Source organism: Amia ocellicauda, chromosome 14 (genome assembly GCF_036373705.1).
Source record: "Amia ocellicauda isolate fAmiCal2 chromosome 14, fAmiCal2.hap1, whole genome shotgun sequence".
Classification (NCBI taxonomy): domain Eukaryota; kingdom Metazoa; phylum Chordata; class Actinopteri; order Amiiformes; family Amiidae; genus Amia; species Amia ocellicauda.
In genome coordinates, this window is record NC_089863.1 from 28,824,758 (window position 1) to 28,843,487 (window position 18,730).

At 47.6% G+C, this 18,730-nt stretch overlaps 1 protein-coding gene across 13 annotated transcripts in view; it reads left to right on the top strand.

The window, feature by feature from the left end:
* ubap2l (ubiquitin associated protein 2-like) overlaps positions 1–17,751 on the top strand; it is a 31,244-nt gene extending 13,493 nt beyond the window's left edge. For 4 of the 13 annotated variants that reach the window (XM_066721530.1, XM_066721531.1, XM_066721529.1 and 1 more), the window contains 20 exons: positions 396–448; positions 1,053–1,138; positions 1,595–1,769; positions 2,235–2,448; positions 2,569–2,897; positions 5,435–5,607; positions 5,727–5,934; positions 7,579–7,618; positions 7,788–7,968; positions 8,370–8,478; positions 8,818–9,076; positions 9,233–9,321; positions 9,503–9,556; positions 10,160–10,241; positions 12,046–12,266; positions 12,381–12,486; positions 13,306–13,467; positions 15,966–16,033; positions 16,165–16,359; positions 16,452–17,751. In XM_066721530.1, the coding sequence (XP_066577627.1) occupies positions 396–448; positions 1,053–1,138; positions 1,595–1,769; positions 2,235–2,448; positions 2,569–2,897; positions 5,435–5,607; positions 5,727–5,934; positions 7,579–7,618; positions 7,788–7,968; positions 8,370–8,478; positions 8,818–9,076; positions 9,233–9,321; positions 9,503–9,556; positions 10,160–10,241; positions 12,046–12,266; positions 12,381–12,486; positions 13,306–13,467; positions 15,966–16,033; positions 16,165–16,359; positions 16,452–16,547 (2,900 nt within the window). In that variant the 3' untranslated portion in view covers positions 16,548–17,751. The remainder of the gene's footprint in view (positions 1–395; positions 449–1,052; positions 1,139–1,594; positions 1,770–2,234; positions 2,449–2,568; positions 2,898–5,434; positions 5,608–5,726; positions 5,935–7,578; positions 7,619–7,787; positions 7,969–8,369; positions 8,479–8,817; positions 9,077–9,232; positions 9,322–9,502; positions 9,557–10,159; positions 10,242–12,045; positions 12,267–12,380; positions 12,487–13,305; positions 13,468–15,965; positions 16,034–16,164; positions 16,360–16,451) is intronic. The other 9 variants (XM_066721532.1, XM_066721542.1, XM_066721533.1 and 6 more) reach the window with 7 other exon arrangements.
* Positions 17,752–18,730: the final 979 nt, after the last annotated feature.

The following is an 18,730-nucleotide window of genomic DNA, read 5'->3' on the forward strand; positions in this document are numbered from 1 at the left end:
ACTTATGCATTTCATTTCTGCTCAGTCTGTGTGATGAGCCCCTGCCCTTTGCATTGCTCCCAGTTGCCTTGGTGTCTCCTGTCTTTTGTCTGTGCTTTTGCATCTTATTAAATTCCCCTCCCCATTGAGCAAAAACCCAAACTCCCCAACACAGGAATGGGTAGATTTAAATCCATAATTGTATCTATTAACTGGAATCCACCCCCCCTGTTTCTTTCCTGGTTTTGTTTCCAGCTTATTCCTCAATTTTCTTAATTGATCGTGGCAGCCTAAATGCTTAATTGATCTTTGAGTATTCTGACTGCTAGACTGGGACAGTGTGCTGCCTGTTCAGTAAGCTGAGGGAATTGGGTTCCAGTGCTGACTCTCCTCTCTGCGCTTTGTGTGTGTGGCAGGTGCTTGGAGGACAGCCACGGACGAGTGGGGCACGGAGGACTGGAATGAAGATGTGAGTGCTGATTTAGAAGCCATTGTCTGGGTCCGTCTCTGTTGGGGTGTGGGTGGGGTGGTTGTCCATGCGTGTTTCTGGGGGTGGGAGGGGTTTTTCTGTTAGTGTGTGTCCGTCACTTTGTGTGTGCGTGCATCAGTCTTCCTGTGTGTGTCTGTCCTGCGTGTTTTGTTTTGAATTTTCAAAGTGTGCAAGTCACACAGAACAAGCACCTCCATACCATGACTGACTTATGACAGTGGCTTAAAATAGCCCAGAGCTCTAAATGTAAAGGGTGGGAAAAGTGACCGGGAGAGAGGTGGAGAAGGAGAAAGATGGACAGTAACAGCACAGGTAGAGGCGATCACAAAGTCACAATAACAGATGGGAGCTTCTCTGCCCTGGTCCGTGGCAGGGGGTTGCTGCCTGTCCCATCTCGTTACTGCAGGCCTGAGAAGCAAGTGGACAGAGATGAGGCCCTGGGAGCAGGCATTGCTCTATGGCCTCAATATCCATTAATCTCAGTCATGTTCTAAAGTGGAATGTTTTTATTTTCCCCACCCCCCCTCTGACTTGGATCCAGGCCATAACCTTACATTGCGTTTTTTGTTTCCTTGATCTGCAGCTTTCAGAGACCAAGATATTCACCGCTTCCAGCGTTGCCTCCATGCCCCTACCCCCTGAGAGTGTGACCATCACAGCTGGACAGAGGTATGCCACTGACAGATGGACATGGACAGAGAAGTCCACGTTCACCCCCACCCTGTGTGTGTAGAGACTAGGTTGTGGTCAGGCTGCTTTATTAGTGCTCTAAAATGTCAGCTGGGGAATGTTTAATTAACCCAGTTAGGGGTGATTAACCCTCTGCATACCCGTAGACCCTTTCCGGCTGGCCTGTAGCCTCAAAGGGGGGACAGCGTATGCCACAGCAACCGCAGAGCTGCCATCCAGATGCAACCTGACCCTGACTGTGGCCTGTTGAACTGCATTGCTCTCCCAATCGATTAGTATTTGTTAAGTTTTCTTTACCTTTAAGCAGCACTGGCACTTTGATCTTCAACCCCTCACCACATCAAGAGCACTTGAGAGTAGTTCTGCATGGATGGTTTTATACAGAATTAGTGTGGTTGTCCTGGATTTTTATTTTGACTCCTCTCACCTCTGCAGGATTGACCTGGCTGTGCTGCTGGGTAAGACGCCACCCTCCTCGTCTGAGAGCGAGGCAGCCCCACTGGAGCCGCCCCCACCGGCATCGCTGTCCCAATCGCTGGTGTTCAGCAACTCCAAGCAGGGCTCTCTTTCCCAGCCCTCATCCGGCACGCCCTTCTCCCAGCACAGCATGGTGAGGGCTTAGGCCTGTCCTGTTTAGTGTTTTTCTGTATGTTGGACAGACATGTTGTGGACAGCAAACCAAAAGGAGTGTCAATCAACAGCAGTCTTAATTAACCCAGTGAAGGCAATTAGTTCCTCTGCATACCCGTAGACCCTTTCCGGCTGGCCTATAGCCTCAAAGGGGGGACAGCGTATGCCACAGCAACTGCAGAGCTGCCATCCAGATGCAACCTGACCCTGACCGTGGCCTGTTGAACTGCATTGCTCTCCCAATCTGTCTATCAGTTTCTGTTTTACTGGTGGGGAGTGGGGTAGGAAAGGAACCAACTCAAAGGGCCCAGTGCTAGAGTGTAAAATATCAGTGTGGCATGTTCTCGGTTTAGATGCTTGATATGTGGGATGATGCCTGATCATTTTGTCTTCTCCCACCATCTCCTTTTCTCCCTGAATTCACTCCTTCCTCCCCTCCCTCCAGGCCAGCATGCTTGCGAAGAGCTTCAGTGATGTGGGGGAGCCCAAGGGGAGCACCGGAGGGTCGACCAGCGGCTCCCAGTTCCTGGAGCAGTTCAAGACAGCCCAGGCACTGGCCCAGCTGGCTGCACAGCACTCCCAGACGCCCCCGCCTAATGCTGGCCCCCCGCCCTCCTCCTCTTCCTGGGACACTGCGCCTTCTGCACTGGGGCAGTATGGTAAGTTTGGCCCTACGGGTTGGGGAGGTTAATCTTTGTCATTTGGGGTCACTGGAGTGTGATGCAGTAAAACATGTGCTGAACTAATTTCTCCTCTCTCCCTCGTGCGCTCCCTTCCAGACATGAAAGCCCAGTCAGAGCCCACAGTCAACAGCCCGTTTGGCAAGCGCCAGCCCTACCAGCCCTCTTCCTCCATGATGGATGTGTTCCTGCAGCAGGACAAGGTTGCCGGCGGTGGGGGTGCCCCCTCCTCGGCTGGCCAGGCCCCCGTGGCACCGCCCCCCTCCTCGCCGTTGCCCAAGGCCCTCCCACCACCCTCCTCGGCCAGCACCGCTCCCTCAGGACAGCAGATGTCACCTGGCTCTTCGGACAACCAGTCATCCAGCCCCCAGCCCCTGCAGCAGCACCGTCTGAAGCAGCAGAAGAAGAGGACCTCCATCACCACTAAGGTAGTCAATCAATTTCCTTTTTTTATTATAGCGCCCTTCGCGGCATTGCACAGAGTGCTTTACAGACTGGTAAACATAAAACAAACATGCATACATAAATTTGAATAAAAATAGACCTTTAAAATTTAAATACACCATTGGGCATAGAGGAGAGAAACAAAACTCCTATGGATGGCATGTAGGAGAAAATAAATCTCTAGGGGTCCATGGCCTAGGCCTAATGGTTGCCTCCCCTCCAGGCAGTATAGTTGTTACAGCAGCAAGGAGATCAGAAAGTTCTTAATTGGTGCTGCTGGCTGTGGTCTTCCCTCTGGTGGGTGCCTCTCACCAGCCCTCAGGGGTGGGGGGGTTGCACCATCAACAGCCGTTGGGTGTCCATGGCTCATCAGACCTTGGGGTGTGGGTGCCACATGAGCCTTCCATAGTGTGGTGCCTCTGGGGTGGGTTGTGCCACATCAGACTTGCTTCATCGGACCCTCGGAGGACAATTGTGCTCAGATACTGGTCATGCAATGCAGGACTTTTCCAAAAACAGTTGTGCATTGCATGTCCATGGCACACTGGTGGCACTATGTGTTTGGGGGAAAAAAAAAAAAGACTAAACCAATGAGTCTTCAGCCATGATTTAAAGGCTAAGACAGTGCCATGTAATGAGAGGAATTGTTTCAGTCTAGCTGGAGGAAGGAAGGTCTCAATACATTCTGAACATGCGATTCAATTATCATCACAGATGACACCCAGGTTTCATGCCATCTACTTAGGGGTGAAATTAAAATATTACTCAGTTTTTTCAGTGTATGATGAAATGGTAGATTTGTCCCCTAAAATTAGGACTTCCATTTTACCGCAATTAAGCATAAGAAAATTACTTGTTATCCATGTTTTAATCTCAGACACAGCAGATTAGTGTTCCTATGACAGGCCAACAAGGTTTTCTAAGCTGTGTATCTAGATTTGGTATCAATTGTGTCAAAAGCCACACCTTAAGTCTAGTAAAATAACTGGCGTGCCCTAAGTCGGATTACTGAAACACATACTTTTACCAGGGCCGTTTCTGTACTGTGGCCGGAGCAGAAGCCTGATTTTAAAAAAATGTCATAGAAGATGATCGGTTAAAGCTTGCAACTGGTTTGCAGACTATTTTCTCTAGAACCTTAGAAAGGAAGGGAAGGTTGGAAATAGGTCAGTAGTGAGTGAATAGGATCGGCACTGGTTTAATTACAGCTACTTTAAACTATTCGGGAACAAATCCTGAAAATAGAGGCATTGATAATGTGTATTAGGTGAATGATTAATGGCAGAGATTGTTTTAGTAGTTTAGTCAGTATAGGGTCTAATGTGCAGGTTGTAGTTTTCATTTTATTAAGGAGACTAATTCCTGATGTACTGCGTTAAACGAGTCCAAGGTAGGCAGGGACTGTGAAGGACTGCATGCATCGGCTATAGTATTTGTGTGTTTCCAGTTCTGTTTTCTAATGCCGTTAACTTTAAATTGAAATGATCCATGAAGTCAATGCAGGTGATATTGGGGGGATAACCTCTGAAGGCTTTACCTGCTGATTAGTAAGTGTCGATATTGTGTTAAAAAGAAAACGTGGGTTATTATGCTTCTATTACATTAGAGTAATAGGCAGACCTAGCAGAGGACGGGGCTGCTTGTATCTTATATTGTCATTCAATGCCATGTGGATACCTAATCTTTGATGCTCTCCTTTTACGTTCATATCTACGTCATTCTGTTTTAAGAGTTTTAAACCATGGTCTGTGTTTCGTTGGTTTAGTCTTGTCCTTAATGGAGATACTATTTCTAAAGCTGTACTTAGTGTATTGTAATTAATCTACAGATTGTTTTGATAAAGCTAGCATTAGGCAACAGTACTATTCGTAAATGTACTAGTAGGATTTATGTAACGAGTTTCTATGTTCCTCTCCTGTGCGTCTGTTACTACTCCAAGCAACTCAAATGTATTGCTGGCTGCTGAGGACGAATCTAGGTTTCTTCAGGCCATCTACCCAATTTTCGGATTCATGTTTCTAAGAGTATCTACGTACTCCTCCGACACGTGCACTCGTTCCACCAACTCCTTATTAACTACGCATTTTGTGCATGTAAAATTATCATTATGGTTGGGGGATCTAACCATGCTGTACGACAAACCATAAATAGCATTAGAAGTACTCCCCTTTTGTGTGTTGCTGTTTTTTCTTAATTTCTCTGAGGTAGATCCACAGTAGAGTACTCCTGGTCAGGTCTGCTGTCTTGCCCAAAAGCTCACTCGCTCTAAAATACAAAACATCCCATTAAGAGAGACTTCTGCATCCCACATGCTTCAGTAAAGTCCTGATGAGTTTAAGAGTAATCAAGTCTTGTTGAAAGTACCTGACATTTCCTAATACAAATGTGTAACTTTGATTGGTCACAATTTGCTCTGGTAGTGTCCATCTGTCCCTTGTGTTCTCGCAATCTTCTACAAGACCTACGTATGTATTTGTATTTTTGTGACCCTTATCAATTGCACTTTCCACCCCGGATGCAGATCCCCGCTCTGGCCGTGGAGATGCCGGGCACAGCTGACATCCCGGGGCTAAACCTGCAGTTTGGGGCGCTCCAGTTTGGGTCAGAACCTGTGCTGCCGGAGTACGAGTCGGTACCGGCAACCAGCGCACCGGCCAGCCAACCCCAGAATGCCCTGTACACCAGCGCAGCCAGGTGAGTACAGGCACGTGCACACCCCCCACTGCCAGCTCTGAGCCTGCTGTGGGAACAGGACTATTGAGCCAGTGGTATGTTGGAAATCCTTATCCATCTTTCTCTTCACTGCCTTTCAGTGACTCTGCGCCAACAATCTCGTCCAACCCCAGCCAGGATTCTGGGTACCAGAGCAGCGCCCTCTCAGGTGGGGGGCCCTCTTACCCGGCACAGACGGTGGCGTCGAGCAGCTCCCAGCCCACCTTGTACGAGCAGCGCTCCACGCAGACCCGCCGATTCCCCTCTTCGGTCTCTTCCTCCCCCCAGAAGGATCTCCAGCCCAGCAAGGTGAGACAGACGACTGGAGGTGACATTAGCTCAGTGGGAAAGGAGAAGGGGGCTTGTGTGGGTGGATGTAGCCATGGGTTCTGGGACATACAACACTTGCCAGAGTTTTTTTTTTTTTAATAGTCTTCGTCTGCACTACAATACCCCTTCACTGCCCAGTCTTGGCTGTCTATATGGACGTTTGCTCCAGTTGCTTAATTGGTTAATGAGCTTCTTTTGCTTTCTTGCTCTCAAATGCAAATGCTTTATTGACATGAGTGCTGCAATGTTGCCAAAGCTTTTATAGTAACAGTGCACAGAAACCTCCCTGGGAATGGAGGCTGCAACATGTTTTGAATTATTTCAATTACAATAGTAATTTGAAAATGGAGAGGGGGAGGAAAAGGGTACCAAAACTTCTACAACAGAAAAAACGAGCACCAATCAGTTTAGTGTGTGCACTCTCTCTCGCACTCTCGGAGCTGCAGTGCAGCGCTCTGTGCGGTTCAGAATTTATATTATTTCCTTCTATTTTTATGTCCCTCCCCTCACCCTTAAACTCTTATTGTGAATGTCAGTGGAGCAGCAGTGGTCTTGGTGACGATGCGATGGGCATCCATTGTGTGAGTACAGGAGAATTCACCCTGGCCCTCACCTTTCTAGACACTAAATCCATAGATCCTCTTTTTTTGTATCCCCCTGTGCCTGTTAAAGGAGGTGAGCTGTTCCTAATAACTGGTTTCAGATGTTCCCTGTGGCTTCTATACTGGCACTCTCATCTCGGGCCTCAGTCTTTGCATAGCTCATTTGGAAACATGGGCAGGGATGGTGCCGTGGGCGTCACTTCCTGCTGGTGCCTTTTCCCATAGTGACTAACGTGTGTACAGCTCGCTTTTGATAAATTGGTCTGTATCTGACACTAAAGCCCTGGGCCTGCAGATGTTCATAGTGCCCGTTATGGTCTGTTTGCAGAGGCCAGTTGCACACATCAACTTGCGCACATTTATTGGTTCCAAAAACGAATTAGTTTCCTAAGTCTCCTTTTCACAAGTCTTTGCTGTGTTTGTACACTAGGGGGCAGCATTTGCACACAGTTCAGCCCACTTTGACCTCCTGACTGCTCACCTGTAGTACCCTCTCCATGTGCCAGCTCATGCCAGCGTCCTTGTCAAGGCCTAGAGCTATGCAGTGACTGCCCCGCTTGATCAGGCCGCTCTCATGCCACCTGCAGACTGACATCCAGAGCCCCCAGGGTGGCCCACTGTCCAAGCTTGAAATTTCTCCATAAACCCTTTAACCTTTTGACTGGCACCTTCGTTGGTGCTACTTCACTGAGCAATGATATAAATCTCTTGATTTCCCCATAGTAGAGTCTGACCCCCCCCACCCCCGGTCGTTCCTGCCACAGCAGAGTAGCCAGATGGAGGGTTCTCTCTCGGCTCCTCGTTCCCTCATTATTTAGTTTTCTACAATCCCTGTCAATGGTCTGAGATTGAGCGTTGCATAGAGAAGGTTGTGCCATTCCGGTTGTATTCTCCCAGCATTGTTTTTGTAAACCAAAACAATGAGGCCCTGGGGTGGGGGCCGAGGCCGAGAGGCACAGACATGACCGTAGTTTTCAATGTTCCTTAAAGTTCTGGTCTTGTTTTGCCGCTCTCTTCACAGAATGGTTTTGGATCCATACAGACGACGCAGTCAGTGGAAGGTGAGTCTCTACTCTCTTAATTGATGCTGTACATTGGCCAGTTTGGCAGTCTTTGGGGAGGGCACTGACACATCAGCTTTTTTAATATGATTAAAAGAAGTTTAGTCTTTTAAATAGTCTCTCTCTCTCTCTCTCTCTCTCTCTCTCTCTCTCTCTCTCTCTCTCTCAGCTGCAGCAGGCTCTGCAGTGAAGTCGATCTCCGACTCACCGGTGGTGACCAGCATCTCCTCCCTGACCGACAGCGTGTCGGGCTCCTCCTCCCTCCTCACCACGGCCAATCAGACGCCCCACAGCACGCTGAGTCATGGCGAGGACCTGCCCGCCAGCTCCGCCCCCCCACCCCATAGCAAGTGAGTGATGCAGAATGGGCGGGAAGGTCTAACAGTTGCAATCTGTTGCAATTCATTTAAATCAGCCTGTTACAGATCAGATCATTTCCTGGGATCGGCACTGCTACCCCTGCTTCCTCGTGCTCTTGATGCAGGAGATGCTGCCTGAAAATAATTCCATAAACTGAATCTATTACTTGAGTTGAAGCTTCAAAGAGTTCCTCTGCCACACGTTGTGCTGACTGCGCAGTCACATGACACCTTGCATCTCCTGCATTGCCTTGTCTCCTGTTCTGCGTCAGTTAGTTTGCATAGCATATTGCTGTAGTTTCAACTTGTAAAATCTGCTGCCCTTATGTATTATATTGGTACTCCAGGTTTTTGTGTTTTAACCTTATGTTTCTGTTCCCCCTCCCCCCCAGCTCCCTGTCCTCTCAGCAGAGCACTCTCGCCCCCTCCTCTACAGGACGAGCTTCTAACTCCACTTTACTGGTGAGCTCCGGGGGGGCCAAGTGGCGAGCTTCTGGGGTGGTGGGTGACCTTACTCTTTTCCTGATGTACAGTCTGTGAATGTGACACGTGTGTGTATCGACACAGAGCTGCATACAATGTCCCCCTCCTAGAAATCACTTCTATATAGTTTCTCAAATTTGCTGTTTTGGCAAGACAAACCGGAGCATTGTTGCCAGAGCAGTTTTACACTGACAGTAAAACTGAATAACAAGAATAAAATGATGCACACTTATAGTAAAATGTCTACATTTAAAAACCTACACATGTATACACAGTGGTAGTGATTTAAATCAGTGGTGAAAATAGTTTTAAAATCTGTTTCAAGACTAATCTTTCTCTCTCTCTCTTCACTCGCAGCACACGAGTGTGGATAGTGAAGCCAGCCTGCACTCCTCCTCCAGCTCGTTCCCTTCTTCCTCGGCCGGAGGTGGCGTGTGCGTTTCCAATGTGGTGTCGGCAGTTGCAGCTGCTCCACCTCCACCCCCAACGGTCAGCACCGTGTCCTCGGCTACACTGGGCCAAGTCAGCAGCCTGACCATGGGCTTGGCTGCCACCACATCTGCCCCGCCCTCGTCCAACTCCTCCTCCTCTGCCCGCAGCTCGGCCGCCTCTTCAGGTACCCCCAGTGCCAGCCAGAGTGCCTGCATTTCACCTTCTATTAAGAAATGCTCTAGTGTTGATGCGGTGTTGGCTTCTGGGCTCTGGTTGAGTTTGCTGATGTGACAGGCTCCTGCTCTGTAATTGTCTTGACCCTCTCTCCTCTCTTTCCCAGGCAAGGCCCCCCCGAACCTGCCCCCTGGGGTGCCCCCCCTGCTGCCCAACCCCTACATCATGGCCCCTGGCCTGCTGCACGCCTACCCAGTGAGTACTCTTGTCGACTACCTAAACGGTACAGAGTGCATATTTGTGTGTATTTGTGTGTGTGTGCATTTAATCTCTTACCCTTACAAAGACGTAGAAAGTTTATCCCACTCAAATTCTGTGCTAGTTGGGTTTGTGTGCATTGAAACATTCAAAAAAAAATTCTCTCCCTTTCGCTCAGCCTCAGGTGTACGGGTACGATGACCTGCAGATGCTCCAGACTAGGATACCTCTGGTGAGTGTCACCCCCTCATAAAATGGAGCTTCATTAGTCCCAATCTTGCTGTCTAAAGGGATCCTGATTTTGGACTGATTTTATGCTCCCTTGTGTTACTAGTTACATTTCACCACTTGTCTGGCCTGTTTACACTGTTTTCGCTTGATTTGCACTATGCCGTTCACTCGTGGTGTTTTGCACTGGTTTTGTACTGCTTAAAACCTTCAGCCCCCTTCAGTGCGTGGGCAGCTGCTCAAACTAGTTCTCTGCCTAGTCTGCTGGCCGAATGTCTCGTACTGAACCCCGCATACCCGTAGACCCTTTCCGGCAGGCCTGTAGCCTCAAAGGGGGGACAGTGTATGCCACAGCAACCGCAGAGCTGCCATCCAGATGCAACCTGACCCTGACTGTGGCCTGTTGAACTGCATTGCTCTCCCAATCGGTTTATCAATACATTTGATTGGTCCCCTGCTGTCCTGCACCTGTTGAATAGCCAAGTTGGTTTCGCTAGTCCAGTTAAAGTGCTTGATTTAAGAACTTGGCCTACAACATGAAATCAGTGCATTATAAAGCTGGACTTGTATAAATATGAAACTTCTTCTCCCTCCTCTTTCTCTGCAGGATTATTACAGCATCCCCTTTGCCACTCCTACCACAGCCCTCACTGGCAGAGATGGCAGCTTGACCAACAACCCCTACTCTGGTATGGATGCCCCGAACCCTGGGCCACCCATCTGTGTGCCTCTTTTCCTAAATTAGGCATTTGAAATGCTTTTACTATTCAAATGGTTTTCAGAGTATTAAAAATATGCATATATAGTGTGCAGTTCCATGTGAGAGCGAGGTGCCACCATTAGAGTGGGCAGGGGGTGGGATGCTACAGTTAGTGACGTGCCAGCTAGGGTGACCAGATTTTCAAAAGTAGAGACTAGGACACATTGAGAATATAATTATTAATTGCATCACTTATAAATATGGTATTTGTTAGTGTTCATTCAGATATGTAGTTTCCTTTCTTTGAGCAACGCATTTGCAAAAATGTAACTTCTCCCTGTATCAAGATCCAGTTTTTAATATTGTCAATGTTAAGTATCCTATACATTTTCCATTATTTCTCTACAGAAGAATTAAACTGAGTTCCAGTATTAAAAGAACCAGTTTGTGTTGTCCTGTGTACCCATGTGTGTTGGCATGTCAGTATGAAATATACAGACTTGTAGCCTATGTGTAGCTCTAACTGATAGTAACAAACTTGGCAGAACTTAATCCTATTTATATAGTATTATAAATACGCCAACAGCTGTGATCCGTAACATACGCTTGCTTCCAATGGACCAGTCTGTTTTCAGTTTAAAGACTCAAGTTGAATACTTTTTCTTTAAATAGAAAATTGACCAAATGCAGTTGTGTGAGAAATCCCAGGCAGTTATAAAATGGGGGGGGGGGGGGGTTGGTGGTAGTGCTTTTTATTATTTTTATTTTTTTCCAAATTTTTGCCATTCATTTATGACATTCACTGTGTCTAAAGGGATCCTGGTTACTTGGTGCATTTTAGTATTTTTCTGTTCTCATTTTGTACTAGTTCTTCACTCTTTGCATTAGGCCAATCTGTATTTACTGTGAAAACCCTCAGCCCCTGTGCAGAAACTCTGCATAATTGCCTGGGGGATGTCTTAATGAACTTGCATACCCGTAGACCCTTTCTGGCTGGCTTGTAGCCTCAAAGGGGGGACAGTGTATGCCACAGAAATCGCAGAGCTGCCATCCAGATGCAACCTGACCCTGACTGTGGCCTGTTGAACTGCATTGCTCTCCCAATTGATCAGTCCACTGTCCTTTTTAAAATTTAAATTATAACCTTGTCCTGGCAATGTCCATGGATCAGGTAGTGGTTCTAGTAATCAAATTTTTTAAGGTGGTGATTTTTCAGCAGTCTGTAAATTTTGGGTGTCTGTGGGCACAACTGTGACGCATGCGCACTTGGTGCCTTTGGTTTGTCATCCAGAAAAACGTCTATAGTAACATAACCGTATTACATATAGTAACTTGTAATTAGGGTTTACCAATAAGTTTGGTGCTTCACGCAAAATCACACATTTTATATTTTAAGATTTTTAAGTGAGTCTTAAAGCTAAAGGACATTTAAAACTATTTGAGAATCGTTTGGCCCACAGATTATTTAATTAAAACCTTAGTCTATCCTGATTTAAACCTAGTGAGAGTGGGCTGGTGGTTTGTGCTAGAGGTACAGCATGATTTCAAATGTCACAAAACCCTTGGGTTAATGACAAGCGCATAGCTTTTTTTTATATTTAATTTAGACAAAGGATTTTTCTTTTAAAATACACCTGCACTTCATCTCCCAGAATTAAACTACTCTCAGAAGTCACCTAATTCTAATATCCCTTCGAATATCCCTTTTTTTATATATATATATATATTATATTCAACGCCATAACTCTTCCTGTCCCTCTTGATTTCTCACAATAATGCAATTCTCCCTCCAGCAGGAGACCTGTCCAAGTTCGGGCGAGGAGACGCATCCTCCCCGGCACCGGCTACCACGCTCGCCCAGCCGCAGCAGAGCCAAACCCAGAGCCACCACGGCACCCAGCAGCCCTTCCTCAACCCCGCCCTGCCGCCCGGCTATAGCTACACCAGCCTGCCGTACTACACCGGTGTTCCCGGCCTCCCCAACACCTTCCAGTATGGACCTGCCATGTTTCCGGTGAGTGCGAGGCGGGGTGGGGAGTACGGAGAGGGCAACGTCTCTTGTGGTCTTGTTCTGTGCTTTGGGGTACTGGTCGGCGTTACTGACCGCAGTGTCCACCCCCCCCCCCAGGTGGCTCCTACCTCGTCGAAGCAGCATGGTGTGAACGTCAGTGTCAACGCCTCGGCCACGCCCTTCCAGCAGGCCAGTGGCTACGGCTCCCATGGCTACAGCACAGGTGAGAGAACCATGCAACATTCACACGCGCACTACACTCAGCACTAAACGCATGCTACACATTCAACACACGCTGACCACCTAATTGACCACAATCCTGTCTTAGACACAGAGGCTCCCCCAGGTACAGTGCTGGTGAGAGCCAGTGCCCGCCCCAGTTAAACCCATCAAAGTGGCTGGCATTCTCCAGTGTCACAGTTCGCTCCCCAATGTTTTCAACCACTATATTAAATTTTGCTGTTGCCCCTTTTTTTTTTTCCTCAACCTTCAGTTAATGCCCTCCCTTCCCCCTCCCTGATTTGATGCCCTAAGCTTGACCACAGGGGCATGGCACAAACCCACCCAATCCCCCCCCCCTCAGAGCGACAAACTAGGCAGTTGTGTTCAGTTGGGAGGGGCGCTTGTAAGGGAGGCGGCTGTGGCAGGAGTGGGTGGGTGGGGCAGCACAGCAGACCTGGCCGACGAGAGAGGAATGCATAGTCCAGTACTCCACCCCCCCGAGCTGATCAATCCCTGCAGTCATTGTTTTTGCTTTTCTTATGGCAACTGCATCACCCCTCAGTTAGTTTTTTCTCTGTCCCCAACCACAGATTCTTCCTCTCCTTTGCTTTGCGCTGCCTGCTACTCCTCTCCTGCTGATGCATATATCCACATGTTTCAGATCTCTTCACTGTGTGCTGTGGGATTTTCTTGGGTGACACTATCCCTCCCCTCTGACACATTTCACTGTGCCTGCCTCGCCTTCTCCCTGCTGCTGCACTCCCCTGCCCCCACCCTGCTCCTGTCTAACGCTCAGGGCTGTGGCTGTGTCTGATTGCAGGCTATGAGGATTTGGGCCAGGCCTCGAACCCTGGGGATTTCTGTAAGGGTGGATATAGTACTGCTGCTGTCGCTGCCGCTGCTGCTGCTGCTGCCGCCGCTGCCGCTGCCGCCGCTTCTGCACAAAACAAGCCCACCAGTTCTGTCGCTGGGCCAGGAGTCGGTAAGTCGTGCGCACCCACCACCCCACCCCACCCCCAAGGGATCTGTCTGCTCCTTCCCCACCCACCACTGCTCCCTGCTGCTGCCGCTGTGTGCTCTGTCCCTGGTCTTTTGCTTGTATTTTTTGTGTGGGGACAGGGGTTCTCCCCTCTCCCTGGCTCCCTCCTGCTACTTGTTCTTTCTCTCTCATTCTTGCAGTCCCACTGTATTTTGGTCTCTCCCCCACTGTCTGTCACCCTTTTCCTTGTGCTTGTGTGCTTCCGGTTTCCCAGGCACTGTTATTGACTAGTTTCAATCCTCTCCACTTTTCATCAGCTCCCTTACTTCAGTGACCTATTTCTGTGTTTTTTGTTTGGGTTTTTTCTCCCAAGCTCAAGCCCCCGGGGTCAATCGTCCCACCCTAAACATGTAGAACAAAGATGTATACAAAGTTATAAATGAGCAGTCTCCCATAAAATCTCTCCACAATGACTATTTAATGCTGTTTGATGCAGTTGTTCCCAGCATGTAAAATGCCCTGAGTTCTCTTCAGTGCTGATTGTTTCTGATTTCTTTAGTGATCTTAATTCGTGAGTAAAGGGTTCAGTTTTTGATGTTGGCCTCCTCCTGAAGAGGTGAAATCATGCATACCTTGTGTGCGACACAACAGGTCTGATCACACACTCGGGTTATTAGCTTGGCTTTGACATGAGCACGAATTGGTGAGGTCATCATCAAGCGCCAGGGAGCTTGTTCATGGCTTATAATAAAGCCAACCAGTTTAACGGCTACCATTGGAAATCGCAGGCAGCTCCCTTTCGTAGTTGAACAAAAGCTGCTCGCCTGAAGGATTAAGGAGCGTGTGTGTCTGTGTGCACCTGCTGCAGTGTTCAGTCGAGTTCATCTCAAGGTTATTGGACTTTTGTTCCATTTCACACACCCCACCCCCCTTCTGGTGCAGTGTTACAGAAGGGTTCGGCAGCATGAGTGAAAGAGTGGAATCTGGGCTATTCTCGCGTGACAAGTCCTTAGTTGCTGGGTGTGTGAGCTCTGTTTTTATACTGTCAATGTGCATGAAGCAGGAACCCTATTGTGTTTCTATTGACCTTAATAGGATCCTGCTCACAGTTCTGGTGTACTTGAGAAGATCGAGAGTTGAAAGGACCGGGATCTGTGCGAGAGACGAGACTTTAATCTCAATCTCTTCAAACGTTTTCAAAAATCAAATCCGTGCAAAGTAGCACAAACTGCATCAGAACCAATAGATTACCCACAGTGTAGTAAAACAGATAAAAAGGCAGGATCCTCCTCACCCCTTCTTGCAGTTTGACGCATGCTGTGACCCCAAACCCAAAACCCATTAAACACACAGCACACCTATGATAGAGACTTGATAAGGAAGAGCAAAGATGTGCTATACATATTGGGTTCGTCGGTGGTGCACAGGGCCTCCCCCACAGCCCAGACCAGCTACTATGTGATTTTGGACACATTTAGGGTGAAGTCCAGCCAAATCCTGATTTTTCCACAATTCACCGAAACAACATGCTCAATGCGCCGCTGCCTGCCCAACTGAAAATGTAATGACTTGCACCTATATCTGTCTGTACTGTGCCCCGAATACAAACTGTGTGGGAGTAGTCCAGCCCCAGCTTACTTAGGAGTCATAGCAAATGGGGTGAATACTTATTACTTGTATTTGAAAATTTTAAAACGTGTATGTTTTTTTTTTTTTACCCACATTGAAAGTGAGTAGGTGTAAGTAAGTCTAAGGAGTAAGTCAAAGGTGGGGGGAATCTAATTAAATCAATTTCAGTTTGTAACCCATCAAAATTTGAATGTGGGAGTGAATACATTCTGTAACGTCTGTCGGGTGAGAAGCGTATGTCACATTATTGTGGTTCTTTTCATGGTCTCACCCAGCTGCCCACAAGGGGGAGCTGTCTAGTCAGTAAGCAGGGCTGAGAGAAGCGAGGCAGACAGAGAGGAAGCCGGGCTAGAGAGGGGTAGAGTTAGTGAGTTGTAGAGTGAGGACTTTCCTGCTGTCCCTGCACACCAGTTGACCTGTATAGCAGCGCTGTGGCTATAGAGGGGTCAGTGTGTGCTAAACAAACCAAGGGGGGGCTACTGCCAAGAGCAGTCTGGCCTGCCTATGGTGGCTGGCTGACCTGCAGTGCCCCCCCCACACTTTGCCTGTCTGTCTCCAACACCCTGCCATGCTCTCTCTCTCCTTCCCTGTGTCTGTGCTTTCTGTCAGGACCTCCTAGAGTAGGTGTGTGTGTTGGTAATCCAGCCAAAGCCACTTATTGATCAGTCCACTGTGGAGACCAGAGTGGAGCATCAATTTGCCCCTCCAGTCTGTATCCTCTGCCCTCTGCAGGTCATTCAGGTTTTTGCATCCTTCTGTTCTACTTGTGCTGTCGGTCGTTTTGTTGCTGTGACTGCTACTCTGCTGCAACAGGTGCTGAATAAACCTTGATTCTCCCTCCCTCTCTCTCTCCCTCCCCCTGTCCCCTGCAGGAGTTTCTGTGACATCCAGCAACACTGGGGTTCCTGATATTTCAGGGTCTGTTTACACAAAGACTCAGGTAAGAGTGTCTCTGGGCCTCGAGCGTCCTCTGCAAGACAACCCCTCATGGGAGTTCTTCTAAGTTACTATACCCATGCTGAAATATACTCAATTTCTCTCGTGCCTTCTCTCTCTCCTTCCCCTCTCCAGTCATTTGAGAAGCAAGGTTTCCACACTGGCACTCCAACCGCCTCCTTCAACCTGCCCTCGGCGCTGGGCAGCGGGGGCCCGATGAACCCCCCCACTGCAGCCGGCTACCCCCCTGCCCCCTTCATGCACATCCTGGCCCCGCACCAGCAGCCCCACTCCCAGATCCTACACCACCACCTGCAGCAGGACGGCCAGGTGGGTCCAGAGCCACGCCTGGGAGGGGCTGGGTTTCGGTCGGCTCCAGCTCCTCTCTGTGTATTAACGGTACCTGCTTGATCTCCCCTCAGAGCGGCAGCGGGCAGCGCAGCCAGGGCACCTCGATCCAGCAGAAATCTCAAGTCAACAAGACTGCTTACAACAGCTACAACTGGGGGGCCAACTGAGGACACGCCTCCCCGTCTGAACTGACTGACCTGCAACCGAGAAACCCAGCTTCCTCCTTTCTGACCCCCTCTCCTGCGGTACCATTAACTCGCTGCCCCCCCCCCCCCCCAACCCCCACGCCCTGCCTGTCCTGACACCACCCTCTGTACTAACTACATTTATAGTACAGTCTCTGTGCCCTACACATGGAGGTGAGATAGAGAGAGACCGAGAGAGGGGTGGGGGGTGATGTGCAGGGAATTCCAGGGTGGATCCCCCTCACCAGGGGGGTGTGGGGGATTGGAGGTGGGGCAGAAAAACAAAAGGTAGTCTAAAGTTAAAAACAAAGGAAAACAATCTACATGTAACACAGAACTTTTTAAGAAAATGAAGAGAATTTCAGAACTAGTGAGAGTGGAGTGTCTGTATTATTTGCCATCGTTACCTGTTGTATGTAATATAGATTGGGTTTTGTTTTTGGTTTTATATTTCCCTTCACTGTTGAATTGTCTGTGGGGGGGGAGGTGAGGGAGAGGGGCGGGGGTATTTGGTGTTTTATATTCCCCCCCACCCCAAACACTCACCCTTTGTTGCCCCTTCCTGTCCTTTACTGTCTCCCCCCCCCTCTCTCTCTCTCTCATCTCCCCCATTTTATGTAACCACTCTCTTGGATTTTTTTTTTTTTATTATTATTTTTTATTTTATTTTGTTTCATCCTCAAAAATAAAGTAACCTAAAAGATGCTTCTGTCCAAGACCAAATCAGACCTTTTGCCTTACCTGCCAATTGCAAATTACAAAATCGTGCCCGTTGAGTACATCACTTTGAAGTAAGTTGGGACATCTTTTTTGTTTTTAGTTTTGTAATTTTTGCGATTTGCTTGTAGGGTTTTTTTTTTGGGGATGTGGTCTAGGTCTTGTGAAGTTTTTATTTATATATCCTCTCCTTATTCTCCTGTGAAAGTCGAAGGGCGATGGGAAAACTAAATTGACTTCATTTTATAACTGTCTCGCTGTATCGGTCTTTTTCTCTCTCCTGTATTTTTCTCAAACCTGTGCTCCCTTCCTCTCCCCTCTGCCTTTTCTTATTTAGGGAACTTGCAAAAGTGATGAATATGGACAGAATTGTATTATGGTTTTGTCAGTGAATTTTTCTTTTTTGTACTGTGCTCTGAATTTAAATGGATAAACGTGTCTTGTATATATATATAAAAACACAAAAGTACTGTAGTCCATCTGTTTATTTTGACATATTTTTTCAAAATCCTCACCCACAATCCATAGGTAAATATATATATATATATAATTTTGTTTTTTTTGTAAACTATATAACTATATATAAATATTACGAAGACGCAGAATGACCTTCACTTAGATTTGAGGGGTCTTGATTTTATGTTCAGGCTTTTTACGCTGTAATTAGAGCTGGCTTTCTGGTTTGTTTGTTTTTTTTTGTTGTTTTTTTCCTATGCAGTTTGAGTTTCTGTAACTTTAAATTTGTGTTCATAGACACTTTAAAAATATATATATATATACATTTTTGGGGGGTAAAATGATAAAGATTTGTGGATATTTACAAAACAACAGCAAAAATGAGAAATAAAAGACACAAAGTGATGTGCCCATTTTTTAATCCTAGTGTGATTGCCTGAGCTTTCTTTTTGTTTTAAGTATGATTGTTTTTTTGGCGTATTGAGTTTGCTGTGATGTGTGGTTCATTGAAACCCATCACACTGAAGAACAGCCTGGCAGTGAGGAGCCAGGCAGCATGTCGGTTGACCTGTGTCGGGTCAGTAAAGATACCTTTGAGGAAAGTGCATGAGTGTAACTCTGCATGATGTTTTCCCAGGTTTTGAAGACTGAACCACACAGAAGTCTCAAAGTCAAGTGCAACACGATACTCTGTACGAAGATCAGTTCAGCGCCCAGAGTCTGTATAGTGTAGTACCCGCTCTTGCCAATTTTGTCAAATGTTTATTCCTAACGGGGGACAAATTTGTTGACTTGCAGTCTATGGCCCCCTGTGGTGGTGGTTGTACAGCGGCTCATTGCCAGAAAGCTGCTGTAGTGCAATGTCGTTCTCAATAGGTTGTAGTTCATAGTATTACTCTCCTACCTACAGCTACCCTCCACCACTACTCCCTCACCTACCTACATCAACACACTACTTGTATTCATTCAGCTACCTACAACTGCATACTCAT